The following is a 23,478-nucleotide window of genomic DNA, read 5'->3' on the forward strand; positions in this document are numbered from 1 at the left end:
GCTTGATCAATTATGCTTTACTTGCTCCAGTGTTTTGTTTTTTGAAGAAGCTGAATTTATTTGGCAAAAGTCTGTTCTCTCTTAAAGGTACATGCTTGAAAAATGATTGATGAACGTGAGCATAAACGACTGGGGCCAGACATTCTGACACATTCTGATCATTGCTTCTAGAAGTGAAAATTTCTGCAGCCACAGCTCACTGTTTAAAGTGCTGTCAAACACCACAGTGAGAGGTACATTTCTTTCAAGTGTAAGGGAGCCAGAAAGCAAAACTTCTCTACATAAAATGGGACAAAAGCTAATAAATAAGGAGTCTGGAAGTAAGCACTAGCAAGACACTGAGTAGGACCCAGGTAAATGCATTCCTCCCCCTGTCCCTCTGCAGGGATGCAAGTGATTTTTTCCAAATGCCTCCTTTTGTTACTGTCTCGGATGAAAAGACATGATGATAGGTTGGTGCTCCAACTGTAACTTGCTCCACACAATGTCACCAGAACCTCTCTTCAAGCATGTACCTATACTTTATCTTACACACAATAACTTCATGTTCAGCAAACCAACTTTAAGGAGCCTTCTGCAGCACATGGAAATGCAGTCACAAAACACTCCCTAGCTAGCAAAGGAGAAGCAAAACTACCACTTCTGAGAACAGCTAATCCACATGTGGGAACCTTTCTGAGTGTGCTCCATACAGCCAGTGGACAGCCCTGTGAGCAAATAGGCTGCCTCAGAGGCAGGGGGCAATACCTCAGGCGTTGTTCTGCAGCCTCCAAGGAGGGGCACTTTAATATTTTAATCTCCAGAACTGTATTTACGACCTGCAGCTGCGGTGCCAAAGAGGCCCACAGCCCCGTACACACTGAGCCCATTGTTGGCAAAACAGAGCTCCGAGGTTTCTTAAGTGATATAAGTGAGTTAACTGAACTAAACTAGGCTGCTCTGGATGGGGACAGAGAGGAGTATTTGTTTTTCTTTGTATTGATCACTATATTTGGGCCTTTATCACTTTTGGTGTTAGCAGTCTTCCAAATTTTAATAGCCCCTAAAGCACAGTAAATCGTGAATAAGCAGGAACTAATTTCTTGGAGCTTTGGGCTTCCGGGGAAAGAGAACTTGAACTGATTAATAAAAAGAATCCCCAAGTTACATATAACTTAAAATGAGCATATATTGCAAGTTATGTGTTAGTTTACTACCCAAGGGAATGCTTTGTGTTGTTCCAAAGCCACTTGAAAGGGTTATCTCGGTGACTTGGAGCAGCAATACTCCCTCCATCTCCCTCCAAGAACTGACTTCTTACCCAAAGTGGTTCAACTGCTGTTGAGCATATTTTAGGAGAAGGCAGGGATACAGACTCTTCTGTGCCAGCTTTCAGTTGTATCAGCTTGAGGCCTCTTCCAGAAATACAATGCCTTTCAATCACATATGTCTGCAAAGAAGGGTGAGAGGATAACCCTTTATAACCTCACTAAAAGGAAAATCCCCACTGTCATTTCTCTTCTGCTTTCCGTAGAATCATAGAATGGCTGGGGTTGAAAGGGACCTCAAGGATCATCAGGTTCAAACCCCCCTGCTGCAGGCAGGGTTGCCAGCCACTAGATGAAGCACTAGATCAGGCTGCCCAGGGCCCCATCCAACCTGACCTTGAACACCTCCAGGGATGGGGCATCCACAACCTCTCTGGGCAGCCTGTGCCAGCACCTCACCACCTTCTCAGTAGAAAATTTCCCCCTCACATCTAATGCAAATCTTCCCTCCTTTAATTTAAAACCATTCCCCCCTTGTCCTATCACTATCTACCCATGTAAAAAGTTCCTTTCCCTCCTGGTTATAATCTCCCTTTAACTACTGGAAGGCTGCAATGAGGTCTCCCCAGAGCCTCCTCTTCTCCAAGCTGAACAAGCCCAGCTCCTTCAGCCTGTCTTCTTAGGAGAGGTGCTCCAGCATTCAGAACATCACAGACTAACACTGAGTCAATTTAACATTCTAGGGAATTAAAGTGCTCTGACATACATCCCATAGCATAATAATGCAGATATTAACCAGAAAAACTGGGTCTCTGTAGAATAATAAACAGGTTAACTAGGCAGGCTGTTTGCCAAGTTCACCCCCACACAGTTCTAGTAAGAAATGTTGCTGCTTTTCTGGCATTAATAACTTTTTCCCAAAAGAGAGGAAAAGAAAAAAAACTCAGAAAGTTCAGAAGAAACTTATGAAACCAAATTGCTGCTTAAAAGGTCTGCTGATCTTGATGTTTATGGATTCCAAGAAAAGCAGAACAGTCACTAGCAAGAGTTCTGCTTTGCAAATCTGTTCTTCTAAGGCCCTGCTCCACTGCAGCATTTCTGAGACGGCTCGTTGTTGTGCTGAAAGACAACACTGTGACTCCATTCTTGGCACATGAGGCTTTGCAGAAAGTACTAGGTTAAGGTTTTCCAACTGGATTCATTATACAGATGTCTGCATGAAGGTGTTTAGCACTGTCTGAAAATCATTAACACTCGATGTCGTTTTAATTGAGGACAAAAAGCTTGGAAGTACTCAAAACACCTTCTGCAAATCTGTGATAAATGCTATACAGGAATACTGCGACATAAAATATAAGGCATACTAACAGCTTAAATCAAAGAATCATAGAACCATTACGGTTGGAAAACACTTCTAAGATTACCTAGTCCCACTGTCAGCCCATCTCCACCATGCCACTAAACCATGCTCAATATATACGCCCAGTCTTCTGAAGCTGACCTGCCAGTTAGAAAGCTATGCCAGTCATACATAAATATTTGATTCCAACCAACTCCCTTTTACTTTTCTCAAAAACAGAAAGCAGCACAGGATAAAGAAGAGCCACCTGCCACTGAGAGGAAGGGCAAAGCGGATTTCCCACACAGGGGGAAACTGAGTTTTTACTCATTTTTCTCTCTGAAATGCAAATGTTGCAGCAGAGGATGTTCTGCCTGATTCTGCTGTCACTCTAGGCAGTGGCAAGGAGCCACAGCAGGCCCTTCATGGCTGCATGAGTATCCAGATTCCACTGACTCTGAAAGGCATCTGGGTATCTAAATCAATTAAATGTCTTTGAAAATCCTTGCTAAATAAGTGAATGCACTCTCCCCAGTTCTCTGCGCAAGCATCAAATATTTTCTCCATTTTATAGACCAAGAGTCTACCAAGAAATATATTAAATGACTTGCACAAAGCTTGTTAGGAAGACAAAGTGAGATATGAAACTGACTCCAATATATTCTGGGTAATATTGGATCTGAATTCTGGCTCTTCTATTTTGCCTCTTAGCCAGAGCAAGGAACTGCACTGACATAGTTTAATCAAAAGGAAACTATACATTCCAGCTAATATTTTGAATATCAAGAAGGCTGTTTTTTCCTCAGATGGATTATAGTTCTGTGGAAAGCTTCTAGACAGCCCTTACATCACCCGGACTGGTTGAAACCTCGTACACTGTCAGATTTAAGCTCCTGTCTGCTGCAGTTCTGGTTCTCCAGAAAAAGGAAGCTTTGGTATTACAAAAGCCACACATCTACAGTGATACTTGTTTCCCAGTGCTGCTTCTCTTACCTGGCATGAGTGAAGAAGAAAAGAACAAGAGAAGGAAAATCACTGGAAGGCACAGCAGTGGAAAAGAACTGCTGTGCAAAAGAACATGATTGAATGAGTTAGAAATACCCATGCAAGCAAAAGGTGGGAAGACTGTCCAAATTCCAGATAAAATTGCCTAGCAAAATAAATCTTCTCAGCAATTGTGGTGCAAATTAAGGCCTGGATTTATGACACTTGAAACCCTTACAACATGAAGTAGCCGTTAAGTAGCACAGGCATGAGAAATACTGATTCTGTACAACACAAGAGATGGTTAACCAGACTTGGAAAGTAAAAGGAAATCATCCTTCTCCCCCACGATCACACCCTCGTTTCACTTGGTATTCTCAGCTATACCAAAAAAACTGCTCACACTACAGAACCCCTTCAGTCTCCTGATTTGGTGCGGCTGTACAACTGGAGCTATGAAAGAGATGGACAGCTTTCTGCGGAGGCTCCTTTCTCACCCGCTTGCCCTCTCACTCTCACATTTTCTTTTCATGTCAGAGGACTGTGATGAGAATATCACACCCAGCATCCACACTTCCACTGGACTTTACAGAAGCATACAAAATACGTGATCACATCTTTGTAAATTGCAGAAGCAAAATGGAATGCCTGATAAACTGCATGCAAACCGCATGCTTGGCTTTCAGTAAAAGTTAGAATTAAAAAATGGCAACAACATCGTATTTCAATATCCTCAGAGAGCATTGCTAGAGATCTATATGTGAAATTGTGAGTTGGTCTAAGTTAGCCAAAGGCCTCAGCACAACAGAAATCGTACAAGATTTCCCATACACAAGAAAATACAGGTTTACCTCTAACTGTCAGCTTTCTGTTAAAACATGAAAGCAGTTTGCTAACAAATTGAGTTTGCACTAAAGTAACACCCGACATCATACGCAATGTGCTCACATTACCTCCCTTGAAGATCAACTTGTAAAATCTTACATCAAATAAAAGTTCAACATTTGTCATATTTAATCAGCAATAAAGTCAGGCGCATAATTCTTCACAATTTACCCTTCACTAGCACTATGTCATTTACGAGTTGAAACGTGGAAAAAAAGCCTGACATTTGCAGGAAGTGTGGCAGAAAGGCAGTCTGCCATGTTATCAAAATAATTTATGTTCTAAAATTCCTGCAAGTCCAACATGAAAATAACATCTCCACCATTCCAGCTCTTAGTTCAGACAACTCCAGTGTTACTTGATATGACATACTGAGGAAAAGAAATCATCTTAAATTGACACTGATGGTCCCCTGAGCTGACAAATATAAGTTGCTTAAACTCACTGTGTGCTTGATTTTCTGTACATTTGAAACAGGAAAAGGGGGTCAGATCTGGGAGTAGAAGAGATTAAAGTGCAATTTTGTTTTCCTTATTTTCAGGCTAGCCTCTAATATCAATCTCAGCCTGCTCTAAATCATGTCCAGCTGTCTAGTGCCCCCAGGGACAGTTCCAGCAGCCAGAATTAGCTGGAGTGCAGTGACATTTTGACCACACACAGTCTTCCTTCAGCCTACCTATCCTTGGGTTTTTGAGGACAAAAGGGAGTGGCAACAAGCCCTGCCAGGAAGACCAAAAAAAAAAAAAATGCAAACACTCAGTCATAAAGACAGCACGTTAAAGAATGCATGAAAACCGTGGTTTTAAAAGGAAGCAAAGGCTGAGATGTGACAGAGTTCACTAAAGCCGGAGGGAATACAGTGCATCATTAGCAGAAGGAGCCAGAAACAAGTAATTAGGGGCCAGCCTCAGAGGGCTGCTTCCATCAGTAGCACTGTCAGTGAGCGTCGCTCTAGGTTTCCCACTTATGTGCTGTTTGGGCTCCTATACCGCAGATGCTGGGACGCACAGTGCCGTTCGCTGCCTTCCTCAGGCCGTTTTTTCCCTGCTGTTTTCTTCATTATTGGCACAGGCTGACCGGGGAGGTGCTGGAGTCACCATCCCTGGAGGTGCTCGAGAAAAAGGGTGGATGTGGCACTGAGGGACACGGCATAGCGGGATGGAGCGGTGGCTGGACTAGATGATTTCAGTGGTCTTTTTCAACCTTAACGATTCCGTGATTCTGTTCACTCCCGCTGCGGGGAACCGCACGGAGCTGTGTGAGGGGAAGGGTGGGTGGGCCCCTTCCATATCTGCACGTTCTGCGGTCCTACAGTTCGCCACTCGCCCCGACTTCTCCTCAGCGCGGGGCCGGGCGGGCAGCACCAGAAGGACGGCAGCCGAAGCCCCTCACCGTGCCCTCCACGGCTCTGTGCCGAGACACCGAGCACGGACACCGGGCAGGAGCACGTCCGGAGAGACGGAGCCGGTGCTGCCGGGCCGGGCCGGGCCGGCTTCGGCTCCCGGGGCGGGGCGGGCGGGGTCATCCCGTTCCCTCGGAACGCGGCCCCGCGCCCCGTCCCTCCCGCACGCAACATGGCGGCGGGGCCCCGCACCTGCCCTGCCTCCGGGCGCTTCGGAGAGCGGGAGCGGGAGCGGGAGAGGAGAGCGACGAAGGGCCGTGCCCCGTACCCCGTGCCGCCCCGCCCCACCCCGCCCAGCAGCCGGGCTCCGGCCGCCGAGAGGGGTCGGTAGGGGGCGTCCGGAGGCTCCGGTAGGAGCCGGGACCGTTTCTATTTAGCTGAAGGCCTGGGGGGGGGGAGCGGGTGCCGGCACCGCAGCGGAGCCAGCGGACGGACGGGGCCGAGCCGCCGCGGTAGCGTGCCGCCGGGAGCAGCCGCCCCGGCCCCGCCGCAGGTAGGAGCGGGATGGCGGGTGGATGTGCGCCTCGGCGCCCGGCGGCCCCGGCTCGGCAGGTGCCCGGCGCGGCGGTGGCCGTCGGTGCCGCTCCGAGATCCTCTCCGACCGTCAGCGGTTCCCTCGAGAAATCGCTTTAGCAGCCGAGACGCGGAGCTGGCGAGCTGCGTTCTCCTCGCCCGGCGTGCCGTTAGGTGCCGCGTTGTTTTACAGGCGGTTTATTGTTAATTATTGTTATTGCTGTGACTGTTTTTCAGCTGGATCGGGCGCAGGGGCTGGCCGCGCTGCCAGGGCTTTCCCCTCGGCTGCCGCTCGGGAAGGGGCTGCGTGCTGGCCGCGGTGCCCAGGTAGGACGCGCGCCGCGCTGGGCGCTGTGTTTTCTAGCGCTAAAAATACCGCTGGTTTATTTGTTTTTCTTTCTTTCCAGGTTCATGATGTTGACAGCTATGTTCTTGGCTGCTCTCATTCTCATTACAGTACATTCACAGGAAACTGAGGAAACCATAACGTACACGGTAAGGTTTAATAGAGCGGGAGACGATTGCTGCTTTGCAGGGATTCTTTTCTAAATGACCCTTAAGAAAAACCAAATTTCTTGCCAACGCGTAGCATGCGATGCAGAGTTCTTTGAGTTTGAATGCTAGCCTAAAATAAGCTGTTCCTATGCTGAAAGGGTAGTTGAAAAGCTGAAGTTTGCAAACCGAGCAAAACGGGCTCCAGCTCCCTGTTCTGAAAAGCTTATCTGTGTGCTGTGCCTGATGAACTGAGCGAAACTATGAGGCTTAGTTTTTGTATCCGCCTTCCTCAAGAAAAGATCCCTGGGACCCTCGTTTGAAGTTCGTGGAACTTGATGGATAACTAGGTCAAGCATTCTGTGTTTTCCTTTGGATGTTTCAAGCTGCTTATAACAACATGCAAGTACTTAAAAAAAATTCACTGCTCTTAATGAAGCATTTAGCTCCTGGGGTGATTGCATGAATGTTAGTTGCCGAGCTGCTTTAGACCAGTGGTTTTGCCCACCTTGATCAGTTTCTACAGGAAAACTGAAAGCAGATTCTCCTTACGACCAGGTGACAGCAATTTAAAGTCCTTTTTGGAAATTCTTGGTTCTAAACTGCTGTGCTCACTCCTTGGCTTGTATAACACATGTCATAGAAGGAGTGGCAATTACATCGGCTTGGGCTGGTGAAAAACCCACATTTTTACATCTGATTACAGCTGTAATCCCTGCAACTTGCTTCATATGGGTGGACCTCAGAATATGTATACAGACATCAGCGCAATGCCACACAAGCAGAAAATTCTGCACACATGCAGAAAGTTACAGAACCACAGCCAAAGGCTGAGATTGTGTTTTATGCAAGTAATCCCACTGAAGTCAGTGGGATGGCTCAGGCGAGTAGAGATTGCAGAGCTGGACCTTGCCATAGCAGATGGGGCTCCAGGAAGCCTCCAGTGAACGTTAGGAAGTCAGTCATGAAATACTTGTAACCCTGGGCTGTAGAAACAATAGGTGGTTGGGAGGACTTTCAGAGGCTTCTGGGGTGTTTTTAAGTCCCTCTAAGTGGAAACATGAATTAAGTACATTTTGAAAATTCACACTAATACAGGGATCCTACCCCCTTCTTTTTCAGCATTTGTTACACATTTTTAAAAAAACAGCATTTTTGTGATAAGTCTAAATGGTTCTTTTTGTACCAATAGATTTCTAGCATGCCTGTGTGACTTGGATTCTGGTATTATGTTTTCAAAGAGGTCTTAGCATTCAGGTGTTTCAGTGATTGTTAGGCTTTTAATCATATAAAATTATTTAACAATGAAAACTTGCTGTTGGAATTTTTACCCTTTGGATGCTACTGTTTCTCATATGTACACTGTATTCATTTAGGACCAAATCCACTTCTATTGTAAAACTCCCTTCAGCTGCAGTAATAGATGGACTTGGCTCCTTACTATTAAAAAGACTGCACTCCTGTTGTGCATCAACAGGAACCGGGTGATTCAGTAGATGCATGAATTAGCTGTTTTCCTTTGGGTTTGGGTTTTCATAGCTACAGTGACTTTGGTGTTGTCAACTCAGCATGTAGTCATTCCTTTAGAGATAGAGCAGTGAAATACACAATTTGCTGTCCACTTACCCCTTCCTAACATTGGAGGCTTTTTCTTCCGACTCGCTGCTACATCTGGCAGATGGCTGGCGTCACCTGTGAATGAAGAACATATTTTCAATCCTGTTGCTGAGACAGTGTCTGTAACAAGTTTCTCAAAATAACTTGAGGATAGTGCATGGAACCAGTGGATCTCAGCACCAAAAGGTCAAATTTGTCACCTATGCAGTTCTCTGTGGCAGAAGAGTTGCAGTAACATTTAGCTGGCTGGACTCTGGCTAGTTACATTAATTGACTCAATTCTTTTTTTCTATAAGACCATTAAAATAATATGCTAAGCAGTGCAGAATGCCTATGCACCTGCATAATGCAGCAGTTGATTCATTGATGTTTTAAATGTCTGCTGTAGCTGGCAACATTGTGATACTTAACTAATTAATTTCTGGAAATGTAACTGGTGATTAAAATTACTGCATTCTAGACTGTAGTGCTTTTGGGCAGAGGGATAACAAAGATATTTTCTTAAACTGCAGGGCAGAATATTTAAAATTCTTCCTGAAGTTACCAGCCTGAGTTGATATGAATAGTTGCTGAGTTCAGTCTTGTTTGAATTCTGTCAAGTTTTATTTACATAAGTAGTCCTGCTGCTATAAACTCTAACCGGTTATTGTACGTCTCACAATATAAATTGTTCTTCTTAGACTGCAGTTCCTGGAGTCACATGGTTAAAGTGCATGTGAATGAATTTCCAGCTGTCATGGGATCTTTCCCCATTGCTGGTGTGCTAATGGGAGAAAAGATGATATACAGGGGTATTGAGGTCCATTAGTCCCTCTGGCAAACTCATGCCTGCAATAAAAGATGTTCACCTCTTGGAAGGCAACGCACAAGATCAAAGAAGAAGAAAAACTTACTTTTTCTTTCATTAGAAGATTTTTCCATCCTGGTCAGCTGGGTCAGTTGTATCTATTGAACTATCTGTATCTATTGAAATATCTGTTCTGATATTCAGACAATGGCAGATGCTTTAAAACAGAAAATAGCAACAAGACAAGAAAAAGATGATGCTTTTCCCATTCTCATTAAAGCCTTGCCTACTCTGCAAACAGTATCTTGGGACCTTCCTGACACAAAGCCTCTATCTCTATATATTTGTCTTGTTCCTGCCTAGCAATACTGTAATAGCCATTTTTCTAGCTTCCCAAGGTATAGAAACATTGCATTTCTCCCAGCGTAAAGCTTGGAGATCATTGAAATATGCTTATTTTTTCAAAATAAAGAATTCTGTATAGTGCAATGTTTTTTTTTACCAGTGTTTTCTTTCCTGTTTTATCTGTAGCAATGCACAGATGGCTATGAATGGGATCCTGTTAGGCAACGGTGCAAAGGTACAGTAAATCACTTCCAAAGAAAAACTTGCTGCTGGAATTACTTCAGTATTGTCACATTCCTGTTTCAGACAAGGAGTGTGCTTGCATGCTTCATTGTGTTGTTTGTATTAATGGCTGTTGCAGAGGATTCGACTGTTAAAAGCATGATTTGTGTTGTTGCTAACCACAGATATTGATGAATGTGAAATAGTCCCAGATGCATGTAAAGGTGGGATGAAATGTGTTAACCACTATGGAGGATACCTCTGTCTACCTAGAACAGCCCAAATTATTGTAAATGAGCGAGAAGAAGCAGCAGCTGAATCCACTAGTGGTCGAAACAACGTCATTCGCCGGACTCCAGCTGATCCTAACCGTGCCCCTCCAAACCCAACTCATCAAATCCAGTGTGCAGCTGGGTATGAGCAAAGTGAGCACAATGTGTGCCAAGGTAAGCAAGCTGCCGTGTGTTTTACTTTCAGTATAACTGGAGTGTACGTGATAACAAATCTAAGCCTGGAAAATCTTTGAATTTGTTGGGAATTTGTACGCCATTAAATTGGACACGTACACACCTCCTTAAGGAGGTGACAGGTAACACAGCAGGACGTACTGCAGACATCTTCTAAAGACCTGCAAAACTATGCTGTTGGGTTTTTTTTTTTTAGTAAGGTGATGCTGAATGGAACAAAAAAAAAAAAGTGTGAGCGTTTGCTTAGATCAGATTGTAATGCTGAACAATGCAGTGTTTTATGTCACTCTCATATGTATGACACACATTCCTCAAGCAGGAGGAACCAAACATCTGAACATCTTGTGCTCTTCTGGTCTCTGTGGAAGTAGTCCTACACAGACCCAGCCAATTTATTTCCAGTCACAGTCTAGCCACTCTCTGAAACTATGGCAATGAAGAGTTTTCATCTGGGTGTACATACATTGCACACTGTGCCAAAATTCTCAGAGTATTAGCAATGTTAATTGTATGCATTCAGGAACCAGACTCACAAGCACTACTGTAAACTAAGACTGTTTCATTTATTATTTTATATAAATAGTTTACTCTTATACTTGCTGAAGTAACAGATGTTTTGTCCACTGTTTTGTTTTCTTTCATAAAAATATATTCTACTCCTTGTTCATAAACTTGGCTTTTAAGCATGTTAGTGGGATACCCATGCAAACAGAGGGCAAGTTGTGACCCCGTGGTTCATCCTTTCCATTTCTGTGGTCCTTAACAATATAATCATATAAAATAGCACATGAGAGACTATAATCAGGGTATGCTATATTATACAGTGGTAGTTCCTTTCTCTTTGGTATTCATATATATGGAACGTTATTTATCACCAGTAAGTAAATTCCCCGTGCTTCTGAAGCACAGTAATCATCATGGAGTCTGGATAAGTTGTTTTGGTGAGCAAAGCCTTGGAGTTGCATTTCTTCTTTGCCTGATACTGAGGATTTCTGTCCATCTAATTCAAGAATATCAAGTGAAGAGCCTGTCAGAGGAGGGTCAGTACTGTACTGTTCCTTTAATCCCAAGTGTTTATTTGGGGCTGTTGAGGAAAAATTAATGCCAAAGATGGCAAGTTATTTTTCCCCCAACTTAACTTAGCACAGCGCTAGCAGAACCAAGGAGAGAATACTGAACTCCTGTGTTTGATCCAGCATGAGCCCTACAGGTGATCCTGCTGTGCTATGAAAACTCGCCTTCATTGGTCAATTACCATCAAGAGTTTGCAGTTGGGCACTTAGCACTGCTCTTTTATAATATTTGCAGATAATGCTGGAAAAATTACAAGTATGAACATCACTCTTGCTGTAATGGCTTTAGGTGTACAAGTAAGTGATAATATAGTAAAGCTTAATGGCAAATGGTACCAATGCCTTTGTATATTCTGAATAAAGGTTGTGTGACAGGGTTAACTTAGACACTGATAAGCTGCAAGGGTTTTGTTTTGAGAAATGATACATTATTATCTTCTCTCCATGCTTTAGTTTCCTGGAAGTTGAAACCAAATATTTATATTCAATTTACAAATCTGTGGTTAATTTATAATAACAACTAACTGTTGTTGTTAGAGTACCAGAACTTTTAACTAACAGACATACAAACTATGGTGAAATCTTGAGCTTTACTGAGTCAGAGTTTTGCTACTAATCTCCCTGTGCCAAAATTTCATTCTAAATGCAGAAAGCATGGAAATGTTACTGCTTAAAAGCTGAAATATATTGTACTGAATGAATTCCAGCTGGAGAAAATGTAGTGGATAGTGTGCTTGAAAGAAAGGATAAAAGACTTTAGGAGCACTTAAAGCATGCATTCAACTTCATGATCTTCACTACTGAAAATATCTTATAAAAAATAATCTTGATCAGCAATGGTCCCACTGTGGATTTATTTAATTATGGTTAAAAGACTTTGCTATGATAACTGCTTGAGGCTCCTAGGGAGTGTAACTTATACATATAGTCACACTTAAGCTTGTTTTATTGTTTAGTAAATCAAATATGAAGCCCAGCTCCTTCTAATTGTTTGCAGATGTATGACATTTTTCCTTCCAGTCCAGCAGCACTAAGTATTTTATAACCAATGTGAAAGAGTGGAGACCTCTGTTTAAAACAATAACATGCTCCAAGGAGCTATATTGCTGACATCATGCTAGAGTAGTAGGGGCCTCCTGTTACAATACGTTGTCCATTCCCTTTTTTAAACATTGAATTGTGAGAGTACGATAGGCCAAGCACATGTTGGTTTTTGTGCTTGGAATACACATGCAGAAATGATATTATTCATATTTGACTAAGTAGCTTCAGTAACGTGCTGAGCTTCATTCTTAGGCACAGAAAGATGCTGTATGTCCACATCCCATTTCTGTTGATAGGATAAACGTTTTTGGAGGTGTGGGATTCTCTGCACTTCTTAATCTAACATGGCTGTGTGTCTGAGCTACAGGAGTTTTAATGCCTTCTTAACCTCTGACCTGAAGAAAACAAGTGAAAGTTAAAGTTTTTATCAGTGTTGAGTACTTTTTGTATCTGATGCACGCTGGTATTTATTACAGGCCACATAGCACAGGTGGCAGATTGGCAGAAAAGTGCATTGTGTCAAAGAAGACAAGGCCACAGAAATAACTATGATGTCTGTATGTTGTATGTGAAGGTCATTTTTATAACTTCTCTTGATCCAAGCCAAGTTCTTGTCTAACTCTGGTTGTCAGAAGTGTAGGTAGCAAAACTTTGGGGATTTCTTTGCATGCTGTATCTGAACAGTAAGTGCTAGGAATCTTCAAAACTGATGAGAAAGTGAGGGGAAGTTTATTTTGGATAAAGATTTTCCATGTGTACATAGGAAACGTACAAAGTAGTTGTGATTCAACATAAAACAAATGCAGAATTTAAGATAATGTTGACCTACTTGACATGAAGTGCTGCTGAATTGGTCACCAGCTTGATTCCCATATGGCACCAACCAGCATTTTCAGGAAACCACTCATATATTCCCACCTGCCAGTACGAGAGTATTGCTCACTTTGGGAAAAGCCAAAAACAGAATAAGAAATATATTTAAATAAATTACTGAGTTCACTAATACACAGGTACTTCTTTGCCTCTTTCTAAACAAATACTTGAACTCTGTTGCCTGCCTACGGAACTGAATTGTTGTTAGACTCTGTGATTTGAGTCTGCTCTTATTGAAATCAAAAGAAAATCACCCAATTAATTCAATTTTGTCAAATCTAGCCTGCAAGAAGCTATGAGCTTTTCCTAGAATGTCATAATACTTACATGGAGAGGGTAGAGGGGAGAACAGGAGGGGGGGAGCAAAGATGCCAAGTAACTTCTGAATTTGAGAATGGAAAGCTTTTGGCTGTTTGTTTTCCCTTCCTATCATGCTGGCAATACAAGCTATAAAGCAATCAAAATTTTATTTATTTATTTATTTTGCTCTTCAGACCACCCTCATTAGTTTAGCTTCCTATATTTCTGCAGCCCTATATTCAGTCTCCTTGTAAACCTTTGCATTGCTGTGACTGAGAAGTACGTGGAAGAGGAGCTGTAATATGATGGTCAATGCTTTTTATATGAAAAAATGGTGCATTTATTCCAGATAATTCTGCCCAGACTTGGTTATTTGCTTTTTATCCCTCCCATCTTTTGGAGGGAGGGAAGAAGTTGACTTTTTTCTGCTCTGTATTTTTTCCCCTGCAAAATCATTTTAGGGGCCCCTTTATAAGTAGGATTCAGGGAGGGGGGTTAGTTCAGTTTTGTGATACTTTCCAAAGTAACTTATAGCCAGTCTAGGCTTTTATCTTGAGAAGTTATGTAAGTCTAAATCTAAATAAATCTAAATTTTGCATCTCTAGATTCCCTCTCTTAGGGAGAGAGCAGCAAGGGGAAACAGGTCATGATATTTTGTTTTCCATACTGAAATTGCTTTCCCTAAGACCTATATGCAAGTAATATGCAAAGAGCACATACTACAAATGGGATAAATACATGTGCGTTGAGCCCAGCTCTTTTCAGAACCAGCCCTGGCTGGAGAGGCTTGCTGTGCCTCCATTCGGGCACTCCTTCTTGGCATTTTGGCTTGGGTGTACAGTGCACTTCTGAAACACACATCCTAATGAGCTTCCCCTTACTGTGCTTCAAGCTGTCCTGCAGAGCAGTCTTGGAACATGCAATCCCAATCCTGTTCGGATGAAACTAAATCTGAAATGCACTGCAGGAGTGTTGATAATACTTCACAGCCACTAACGAGCATTCAGGCTCCAGGAGCAAAGTAAATCAAAAGCCTAGAGACCTTCAAAAAGGAATGTACTGGGATTCAGGAATGCCTACACCAGCTTCTCATTTGTCCCTGTTGCCCATGACTATTATGTAAGCTAGACCTAACTAAAATGCACAACAAGAACATAGCTCTAACAGTGTTTTAGGCTGGCCCAGAAATGTTCTGGGGAGCCTTCTGTAAAACAGTTCCTGCAGTCAGGATTCAGTGCAGCATCCCAAATGTTCTGCTTGCACTTAAGGAGTTCTTTTAAATTACTTTTGGGATGACTTTTAAAAGAGCCTGTGTTCATTTCCAGAATTGTTACTCTAAACAGATAATTAGTTGGAGGATGGGGTGAGGAAAAGAGCTGCGGTAGGAAAAAATAAAGTCTAGTTATTTATTTTAGGAAGACAATCCAAAGTAAGAGTATTCTAAGAATTGCCATTAGTTCATCAAAGTGCTTATGCTAGCAAAGTTCAGCTGTACATGTTTGCTGCAGTACTTCAGCAAGTGGAAAACACTCTGCCAGCCAGCAGTAGGCACCCTAAGAGACCAACCTGGTTATACATGCTAATACTAATTCCTTGGAACAGCCATAGGCATTTTACAGATCTAAGAGAATCCACAGAATAATACAAACTGACACTTTCACAGCTCTTCGTACTGAGTGTTCATAGAAGCCAATTAATTTCTTGTACATTTGGGTACATCACGCAGAGATCGTCTTTCATCAACCCATCCCGAACTGATTGTTCAAGCTGTTAAGCTGTGAAAATGCTGCAGAGTCCTTTCTGGAGCTTCTCCTCAACAGTCACGAGGGGCCAAAGGGGAGGTCACAAGAAACATCTCGTTTTGAGGGCCCGAGGGCCTGCTTTTGGGCATTTTCAAGATTTGGCCACTCTAAATCATCTTCCCATCTGTGCTATTTGCACAGCTGTGAGTGTCATGTCAAGACCTTGGATAGATATTCTCTGTTCTGTCTGACCATTTTACTGTGAACATCTATCACAAGCATAAATACTAGCAGCTGCTTCACTTCCTTTAGTTGCTTACTGCTTTTCCATTATTCTGACCCCTGCAGGAATATACTGAGTCTGTTGCCATTAAGATTCATACCATATGCTAATCATGCCAAATGTCCTAGATTCAGGCAGGCTTCCGAAAGTTGTATTTACCTTAGCTTGTTGAATTGGGATTATGCAAGCAATCACCAGACTTCAGGTTCAAGTTAAGTTACTTGCTTGCTAGCAATTCTCATGATTTCTTGTACAAGAAATATGGGGCTGTAGAGTGGCCATGCTGTCATACTTTCATACTTTTGGGTTTAATTTGTTGATTGTAAAGCCTGTTGGCTTAGCAGCTCTGAGGAGGCTAGTGCTTCGACAGACAAAACATAGCAAATGTATTCAGAAGGCATAGAGGAAGTCCAAGCCTTCAGCCATCTGTCTTCCTTCAGACTGTCAGGCTGCAAGCTGGAGATCTTTTCATAACGCAGTCGGGAATAACATCAGATAGCAAAGGAGAAGAACATGTCTGATTCCACTTGGGCATCTCAGTATGTCAGGCACCTTGTTAGAAGGCACAGATTATTTAGATATCTTTGCAAGGAATTTGCTGCATCTGTTGTAAAAACTTGGTTGAAAGCATCCTAGAAGTCAATAAAGTTTGTAAGGAAAGATAACTGTCATCTTTTGCACCCTTTCTAACCGTAGAACATCCCTAAAAGATGACAGTGTTACCTTTTTAAAGATCCAAGACATTTCTAGACGTTTCTTGCACATCTCCAATGTGCAAGATTGCACAATTTAGCAAGCTGGAAAACTAATTCAAGAGGAGAAGATCAAAACTGCTATTTTTGTTATTTTATTCTCTTTTCAAGTGATTTTCGTCATTTCTCTTTGATAATGGCAACTGAGGATGATACTTGCTACTTGCACTTCCCTATCTGCATGTGCCAAAATATTCCTAAAGGAGGAACAAAGCTACCCACAGATACAGAAGCAGTCTGTTTGATTGCTCACTATACCATGTAGTGATGTCTATGCTCCTTTGCATATCCTTTACTAAGGATAAAATAAAAAATAGTCTGCTGTAGTGTAGCCAAACAAATCAATCTCAGTCATTGTTTGAACTGTGTGTTGCTCAGGCCTGCTCTTCTGACGTTTTTCTCTATCATCCAGGACAATGAGAACATAGGACTGTATCAGTGAGATACTTCTGGTCTTTTTGAAACCACCGTAATTTTAGATTTCACCTCACTAGGTTGCATCAGAACATACTGATATATGTGATATAATAGACTATTCTTGTACAGAACTGTCATGGCAATTCCTCTGTTCTGTGTGTTAACCGGGTAGGCACTTCTACTTTTTGTTGGCGGATTTTATATAAGGTGAGCTTGGCCATCTCCTTTCGATACACTTCAAGAATATTTACCCTCATTTTCCCCTCCGTGAGGCTTTTGGAGCTATTTTTTTCTGGATCATTATCATACTTGAAGCATCCTGTTGGCCGGAAGGATCTTATCAAAGGGAAGTTTGCCACATACCTGCCAAAGTTCAGGTGCTTCTGTCCACAGGAGCCAAAGATTTCAAATTGGCCACTAAGATCTCTTCTCCCTGTTGATGACAAGAATATATGGAATAAATAATGAACCTGAATGACATTTGTGAATAAAAAGCTCGACATATCACAGATAGTAATCTGTTTTCATCTTTAATTTGCTATGCTTCTTCTTAGCAGCTAAAAAATAATAATTTTAGATAAAAAACTATTTGCCATTTTGCACTACAAAGGAAAAAACAGAAAACATTCTAAATACACAAGAATCCTGTTTGTACCTTCTTTCATTTACATTTTAACTTTACTAAAAATACAAGAGGGATTTGCAAATCAGAGTTACGAAATAGTTTAACATACATGCAATTATCATAAAATACCTTTTATGCTCATTCACATTTTTGTGTTTTATTTGCTGAACTGAAAATCACGTTAATCATGTTAAATCATGTTTGAAGTTGTACATATAGCGGAGAAATGACTAATTTCTGTTTTGTATAATTACATGGAGAAGCCTGTAGCTTTGAAGCTGAAAAAGGTACTAAGAAAACATTTGTTAGGCATGCTTTTAGAAATTACATTGCTCAGAAAGGGCTCCTGAAGCACAGGCATGAATTAAACCTTTTCTGGCATAATATATCCTATTTTTTTAATTAAGTGTTTTTAGAACTAGAAATTGAGTAAACCTTTACCTGTTTGTGCATATCAGGTATCAGTAACTTCACCTAAGTGAAAAATGCTGTAGCCATAGCTATTTCACTTACTTCAGTCATTCTCCAGTACAAAGGATTTGTTGCGTTGTTAGGTTTTTTTGGTTATGGTTGTTTTTTGTGGCTTGTTTGTCTGTGCTTTAATTTGGGATGCTCTGAATCCGTCTTTATTAACTCCTAATAAAAAATTCTGTCCTTTCAGGGGATGTATCTAAGCATTGTTTAAGCCCATCTAAAACAGTTCTAAAAAGGAGAAAACAGCTTTCTCTTCCAAGCTGGATTTAATCTGGAATAAATTTCTACTCTAATGCGTGACCTGATGCAGTATGATATAAGCAGATGTGACATTGCACTTGAGGGTGTTCAGTCCATGTCTGAACAGATGTTCAGTGTAGTTTCTTGAGTACAAGCAGAACTTGTTCCAGGATTTTCATATGCATATGCATGCATGGACTTTCTGTTAACAGGTAACTGGTCATAACGTGTGCATTCAAACTTATGCTTCAAGTAGATACCAAAAGCAACAGAGAGCACAGTGATTTCAGAGTTTCAAGAATGAAAGGCTTAATGAATATTTGTTGTCCAGCGCACCAGCAAAATCTTCAACCCGAGTTTTCAAAGTAACTGATGACTGTCCACCCATGAATTTTATAACAGAGAGATGGCTTTTTTATAAAAGAGTACTGGCCAGTAGAAAAGAAAAGCTTTGGTAAGTCAAGTAGCAACACTGCTGTATAAAACCTATACAAAGGTTTTGTATACAAAGGTGTCTATACAAAGGAAATGTGGAAGTTTGCTGTTCAAATTCACAAGATTTAAAGGCGTTAGCTGAAAAAGACATCTGTGGGATAAAAAAAATAGCATGCCGTTTGGACAGTCAATTACTGAGCATTTCTTAGCATTAACAACTTAAACAGAAATCATTATCAGTACTGTAACAGTTACTTGTTCTAACAGAAATACATAGAATTGGAAAGTGCAAGGACTTTGGACAGGTAACAATTTCCTGTATGGTTTTAGAGATGTTGCCTATAAACTAACATTTAATAACAGACTTGTGCAGAAGAAAATGAATGAAACATAACAAAATGAGCAGGAGGGTAGGTGTGGTTACAGATAACTTGACCTAGGTTATAAAACTATCCTGATCTGAATGATGGGAAATCTCTTTCTCACTGAGATTTATTGGAGAAGTTTGTATTTCTGGGATGCGTTAGAAGAGAACTAGCATTAAACGGAATTTGTAGAAAGCAACAAACACAGTTCAGTATTTGGAGAAATTTCATCTCAGTTGATAAGCATAGCAGCATTTTAAGAAATAGATAGTCTTTGTTACATACCTAACAGCTGTTCTACATCAGTTTCAAAACCATTTTGTTTTGCTCCCGTATTAATGGATCTTCTATTTTTCTGTTCTCCTGTATTTAAAGCACTTTCTCAGCAGATAAATGTGTTCCCAAGGTTCTTTCTTATCAGGAAGCATATCTGCACAGCTTTTGCATGATAGGTGTGAACCAAATAAAACCATGTATTGGTTGTCACACTTGGAATTAGTTAAACAGTATTTCAATAGGCAGCACTGCAGTTAGTGCATTGTCATGTAAAAAATAAACAAAGCTTTGGAATACTCAATGATCTGCCCCCGTAGACTGCGGAAGATACCTTACTACTTGATTCCTTACAGAAGTGTAGGGAAACAAATCAGGAAGGTGCACAGAATCCAAATGTAATTCCCAAGCAAAAAGGAAAAAAAGACCATTCTCATCCAAAGTCATTCTGCTCGCATATTCTGTGCTTAGATCCTCCTTAATCTTACCTGGCTTAATTCATAGGATCAGGACGGAATTTCTGTCCAGCTCACTCCTCGTACATTCCTCAAGTAGAAAAGTCAAGGATAGCTGCAAGACCCTAAGTAAAGATATTGCCAACATTGCAGGCCCAGTGCAGAGAGCATTGGACAGGCAGGTAAAGATGGCATATCTAAGTCAGCCTTCCATAGTGATGGGTGCTGCGCTGCCTCCTGGGGTTTGTGGAAGCAGGAGAGCTCAGACAAGCTGTGGGTTTGTATACTGCAGCAGTTGAATATAGGAGAAAACCACCTGTTTTTTCCATCATAAGCACTGTTGACCAATTTTTAAACAAGCTAAAAAATATGCTTGTAAATTTTAATGTTATACTGTGCGTGAATGATTTTGAGGGGTCTGCTTTTTATTTTTTAGTTCCGAGATATAAACTATTCCTCTATTAGAAACTGTTGCTCTGTATGCCTATACAAGGAAAAAAATCTCAATTTCTAGTACATATCATCATGAAAAGGTTGCTTCGTTCTGTCTTTAAATCAAAATGTTCTTTCCACTGATTAAACTCAAATTTCTGTATTCACCGTTAAGAGAATCTCTTCCTTACTATGTATGCAGATTTATAAGGCTCCAGGCACCTTTGAAATAAATTGAAAGCACAGTCATGTAATAAAGCCAAAACCAGAAACTAGCCAAGGAGATCCACCCAGCAACACCCTCGAACACCCTCAGCTTCTTCCCCTAAGCGCAGCTTTAGAGCACTGGTCTTGATCTTGTCTCCACTTTCTCCACCCTTGTGAAAGCTTCCTGGGGGATTCTCCAGCCAGCAGAGAAGCCAGAGCTTTATGAGTGGCTGCTTATGATGCAGAAACAGTTCATTTGCTTGATTTTCTTACCTAGCAAAAGGCTCATAAGGAGCATGGCTGTTTGTAATATTGCTCAGCCCGTTTCAAGGAGTGTATTGAGAAACAGGAGCAGCTTATAGCTGGAGAGAACAATTCAGGGAACGAGGAAATATTCTAATGGCTGCAAAAAGAGATGAGAAGCATAGCAAAACCATACAGAAATAAAGGGGTTGTGAGAGCAGACTTGCAACTGCTCTGTTCCCCACTTTGCAAGATGACAATTCAGCATTTCATTTATGAAACTGAAAGGTGGTATAGAAGGTCGATCCCAGAAAAGTAGACAGTTTTCTGAGCTCCCTGCTCTAGCATACAAGTGAAGCCAGGACTTTGAGAACTGGATTTAACAAAGCTCTGGACATCTTATGCAGTGAGACTAGTCATGAGTTCAGAAAAAAGTCTTTTGAAAGTTCTAGCAAACCTAATTAAATGCTCAAGGGAATCTTAAAATATTAATAAATGTCAGGATGAGGTTAATTGCTGGCAGCTAGAGTGGCAGTATCTGTATTCTTCTCTTGGACAGCTCATGCTGACCACTTTGAGAACTGATCTTCCAGCATCAAATTTTCCATCTTTGTCGTGGCTCCTGCCTGTTGTTTAAACTGTTCACCAAAGCTTTGATTAATCTTTCAGCTTCAGTATCCATTCCCTACTCTATGACCTCCAGTTCTATTTCAAAAAGATACTAGGAATTGGTGGCAGAACATACTTGTTGTAGGAGTTACTGCAAGGAGAAGCTTACAGTATTGAAATGCAGTGACATCATTTTGTATTGCTGTGTCTGTCAGAGCTCCTTTTTCTGGACATCTTAAGCTTGTAGAAAGACCCTGTCCTGCTGTAAACAGTGCATGCATTCACACATGTTGGCGAGCACATACTTTACTCAACACTGTTGCTGTGTTCAGTGTTGTATTTGGGACAAAAGCATTCTTTGCATTGGATTCTTTGTGTTAGTATCTGTCAAGTCCAACCTAGCCAAAAACTGGCCTCAGCAACTTCTGGCTCGTAAGAGGCTGTGGGAGCCCCGGGGGCTCCATACAGATGCCTCATCTGTGACCAAACGGGCTGAGGAGCCATTTCACAGTGCCTTGTCCTCAGGGTGGAGTCTCACTCCTCCAACAGCTATGATTGGTAGGCTGAAAGCACGGTATTAAAGAGACCAACGGGACCAATTGGGATTTTCGCAGATTGAATGGCCACTCAGGGGGTTCAGCCAGAAAGAATGATCTGAAGCATCTAAAAATATGGAGAAAAAAAAAAAAAAATGGCATAAAGTTGACACACAAATGTTTTTTTGTATTTGGCTGTAGCATTCCAAGCTGTGGGATCTGCCTGGATCAGCTCAAGACTGTCCTTGCAGAACACCACAGAGGCTCTTGCATGCACCTACTAAAGCATGCTCCAGCTTTATGGCATAAAGTTACAGAAACTGCCTCTGTCACAGAAATTCAGATTCAAGGCGGTGTTACTGTCCCATTGGGAGGCAAGTGGGATGGGTTGGATATACAACAGCACTTAACAACTGGAATGATAATATGTAGGTTTTTCCATGCCTATCATTTGTCCTTAATTTGAAAAATTAAATGCTCGTGTCCCATTGTTAACTATTCTTAGCAAAGATTTCACAATTCAGCTCACTGATGACCAAATGGTTTCCTTAGTTTCTTCACTCTCTGTTTGCAGCTGCCCTGACTTTCAGGTTGATGCATTAGCGGAATGTAGATTAACTCAGCTGGGAACAGACTGCCAAGCAGGGTCAGCTCTGTGGTCAGACCAGGCTCATCAGACCCCCAGGTTATCCACTCAGCTCCTGAAAACCTTTGTGGATGGAGGGGGCACAATCATTCTGGGCAACGCGTCCCTCTCTGCCCTAATGGTGAGGAGGGTTTTTCCTGACTGGTCAGGCCCCCTCGTTTAAACTCACCTTAGACCAACAGAGACCAACAGCAGAGACATGCTAAAGTTGCAGAGGCATCCTCCTTTGTTCCATTTTTCGTTTTACTATTGGTCTGTCAGCTTTAGTCATCAGGCTCTTTAGAAGTGTTATTTATTTGGCTGTAGCACACAGAGGGTGCCAGTCACCACTGAAAGTTTTTTCTGGAAGGCACCGTATGTATAGATGCGGCAGAAAAGCTTACCTGAGAAAACCTTCAATCTTAGTACTTTTTAATATTTGACTTGCATTCCTTCTTCTTTACTCTGTATTCTCTTCCATAAAATTAAAAAATACACCTTTCTTTTGGGGTTTGCATACCACCAAGACTACTTTTCTTACTGTGCTTTTCAGAACTGAAAGTGTTATGAAACTGCGCTACATCTGTGAAAAAGACTGTTTGTTTTCCTACAAAAGGTGAAGGTGAGGAAATGCTTTCCATAAGGGAAAGTAACACAATTCTGGGGCAGCCCTGAGCAGCACAAACATTTTCATGGAAAGCAGGCTAGCCAGCCAGAAGCTGAATGTCATTCCCAGCCTCCCATGGCCCAACTGTTGCTACAAGCTTAGCTTTCCCAGTTTGTCTGTTTAAAAAAAAATAAAAACTCAACATCTCCTCACAAGCCAGGAAAAAATGTAGTTTCACTGATCAGCATCTATGCTGTTTCATTGTGCAAAACTGAATAAACGCAGGGATTTATTCATAACGAGTAGCTGCACCAAACAGGTACTTTATGTACGTCGAGACTGATTTTCATAAACAGAATTACTGCTTATACTTCGAGGTGTTGTATTAAGACATTTAAATGTGTGCCAGCATTTAAAGCACATGCTTGGATCCCAGTAATTTCACTGACATCTTTGCACATGCCTAAATTTACACAATTACTTAATGCTATCCTGGATAGGAATGCTGTCCTGAAATAGTCCTTCACCTTGTTGCTAGGAACTTTTATTTTAAAAAACCCTCACGAAA

At 41.6% G+C, this 23,478-nt stretch overlaps 1 protein-coding gene across 1 annotated transcript in view; it reads left to right on the top strand.

The window, feature by feature from the left end:
• The first annotated feature begins 6,052 nt into the window (after window positions 1-6,052).
• Window positions 6,053-23,478, top strand: part of EFEMP1 (EGF-like fibulin extracellular matrix protein 1) — a 51,075-nt gene continuing 33,649 nt past the window's right edge. Inside the window, exons 1-5 of the mRNA XM_085218560.1 lie at window positions 6,053-6,350; window positions 6,608-6,697; window positions 6,778-6,865; window positions 9,798-9,846; window positions 10,019-10,279. Of these exons, the coding sequence (XP_085074686.1) occupies window positions 6,782-6,865; window positions 9,798-9,846; window positions 10,019-10,279 (394 nt within the window). The 5' untranslated portion in view covers window positions 6,053-6,350; window positions 6,608-6,697; window positions 6,778-6,781. The remainder of the gene's footprint in view (window positions 6,351-6,607; window positions 6,698-6,777; window positions 6,866-9,797; window positions 9,847-10,018; window positions 10,280-23,478) is intronic.

This window comes from Meleagris gallopavo, chromosome 2 (assembly GCF_905368555.1).
Source record: "Meleagris gallopavo chromosome 2, MGAL_WU_HG_1.1, whole genome shotgun sequence".
Classification (NCBI taxonomy): Eukaryota; Metazoa; Chordata; class Aves; order Galliformes; family Phasianidae; genus Meleagris; species Meleagris gallopavo.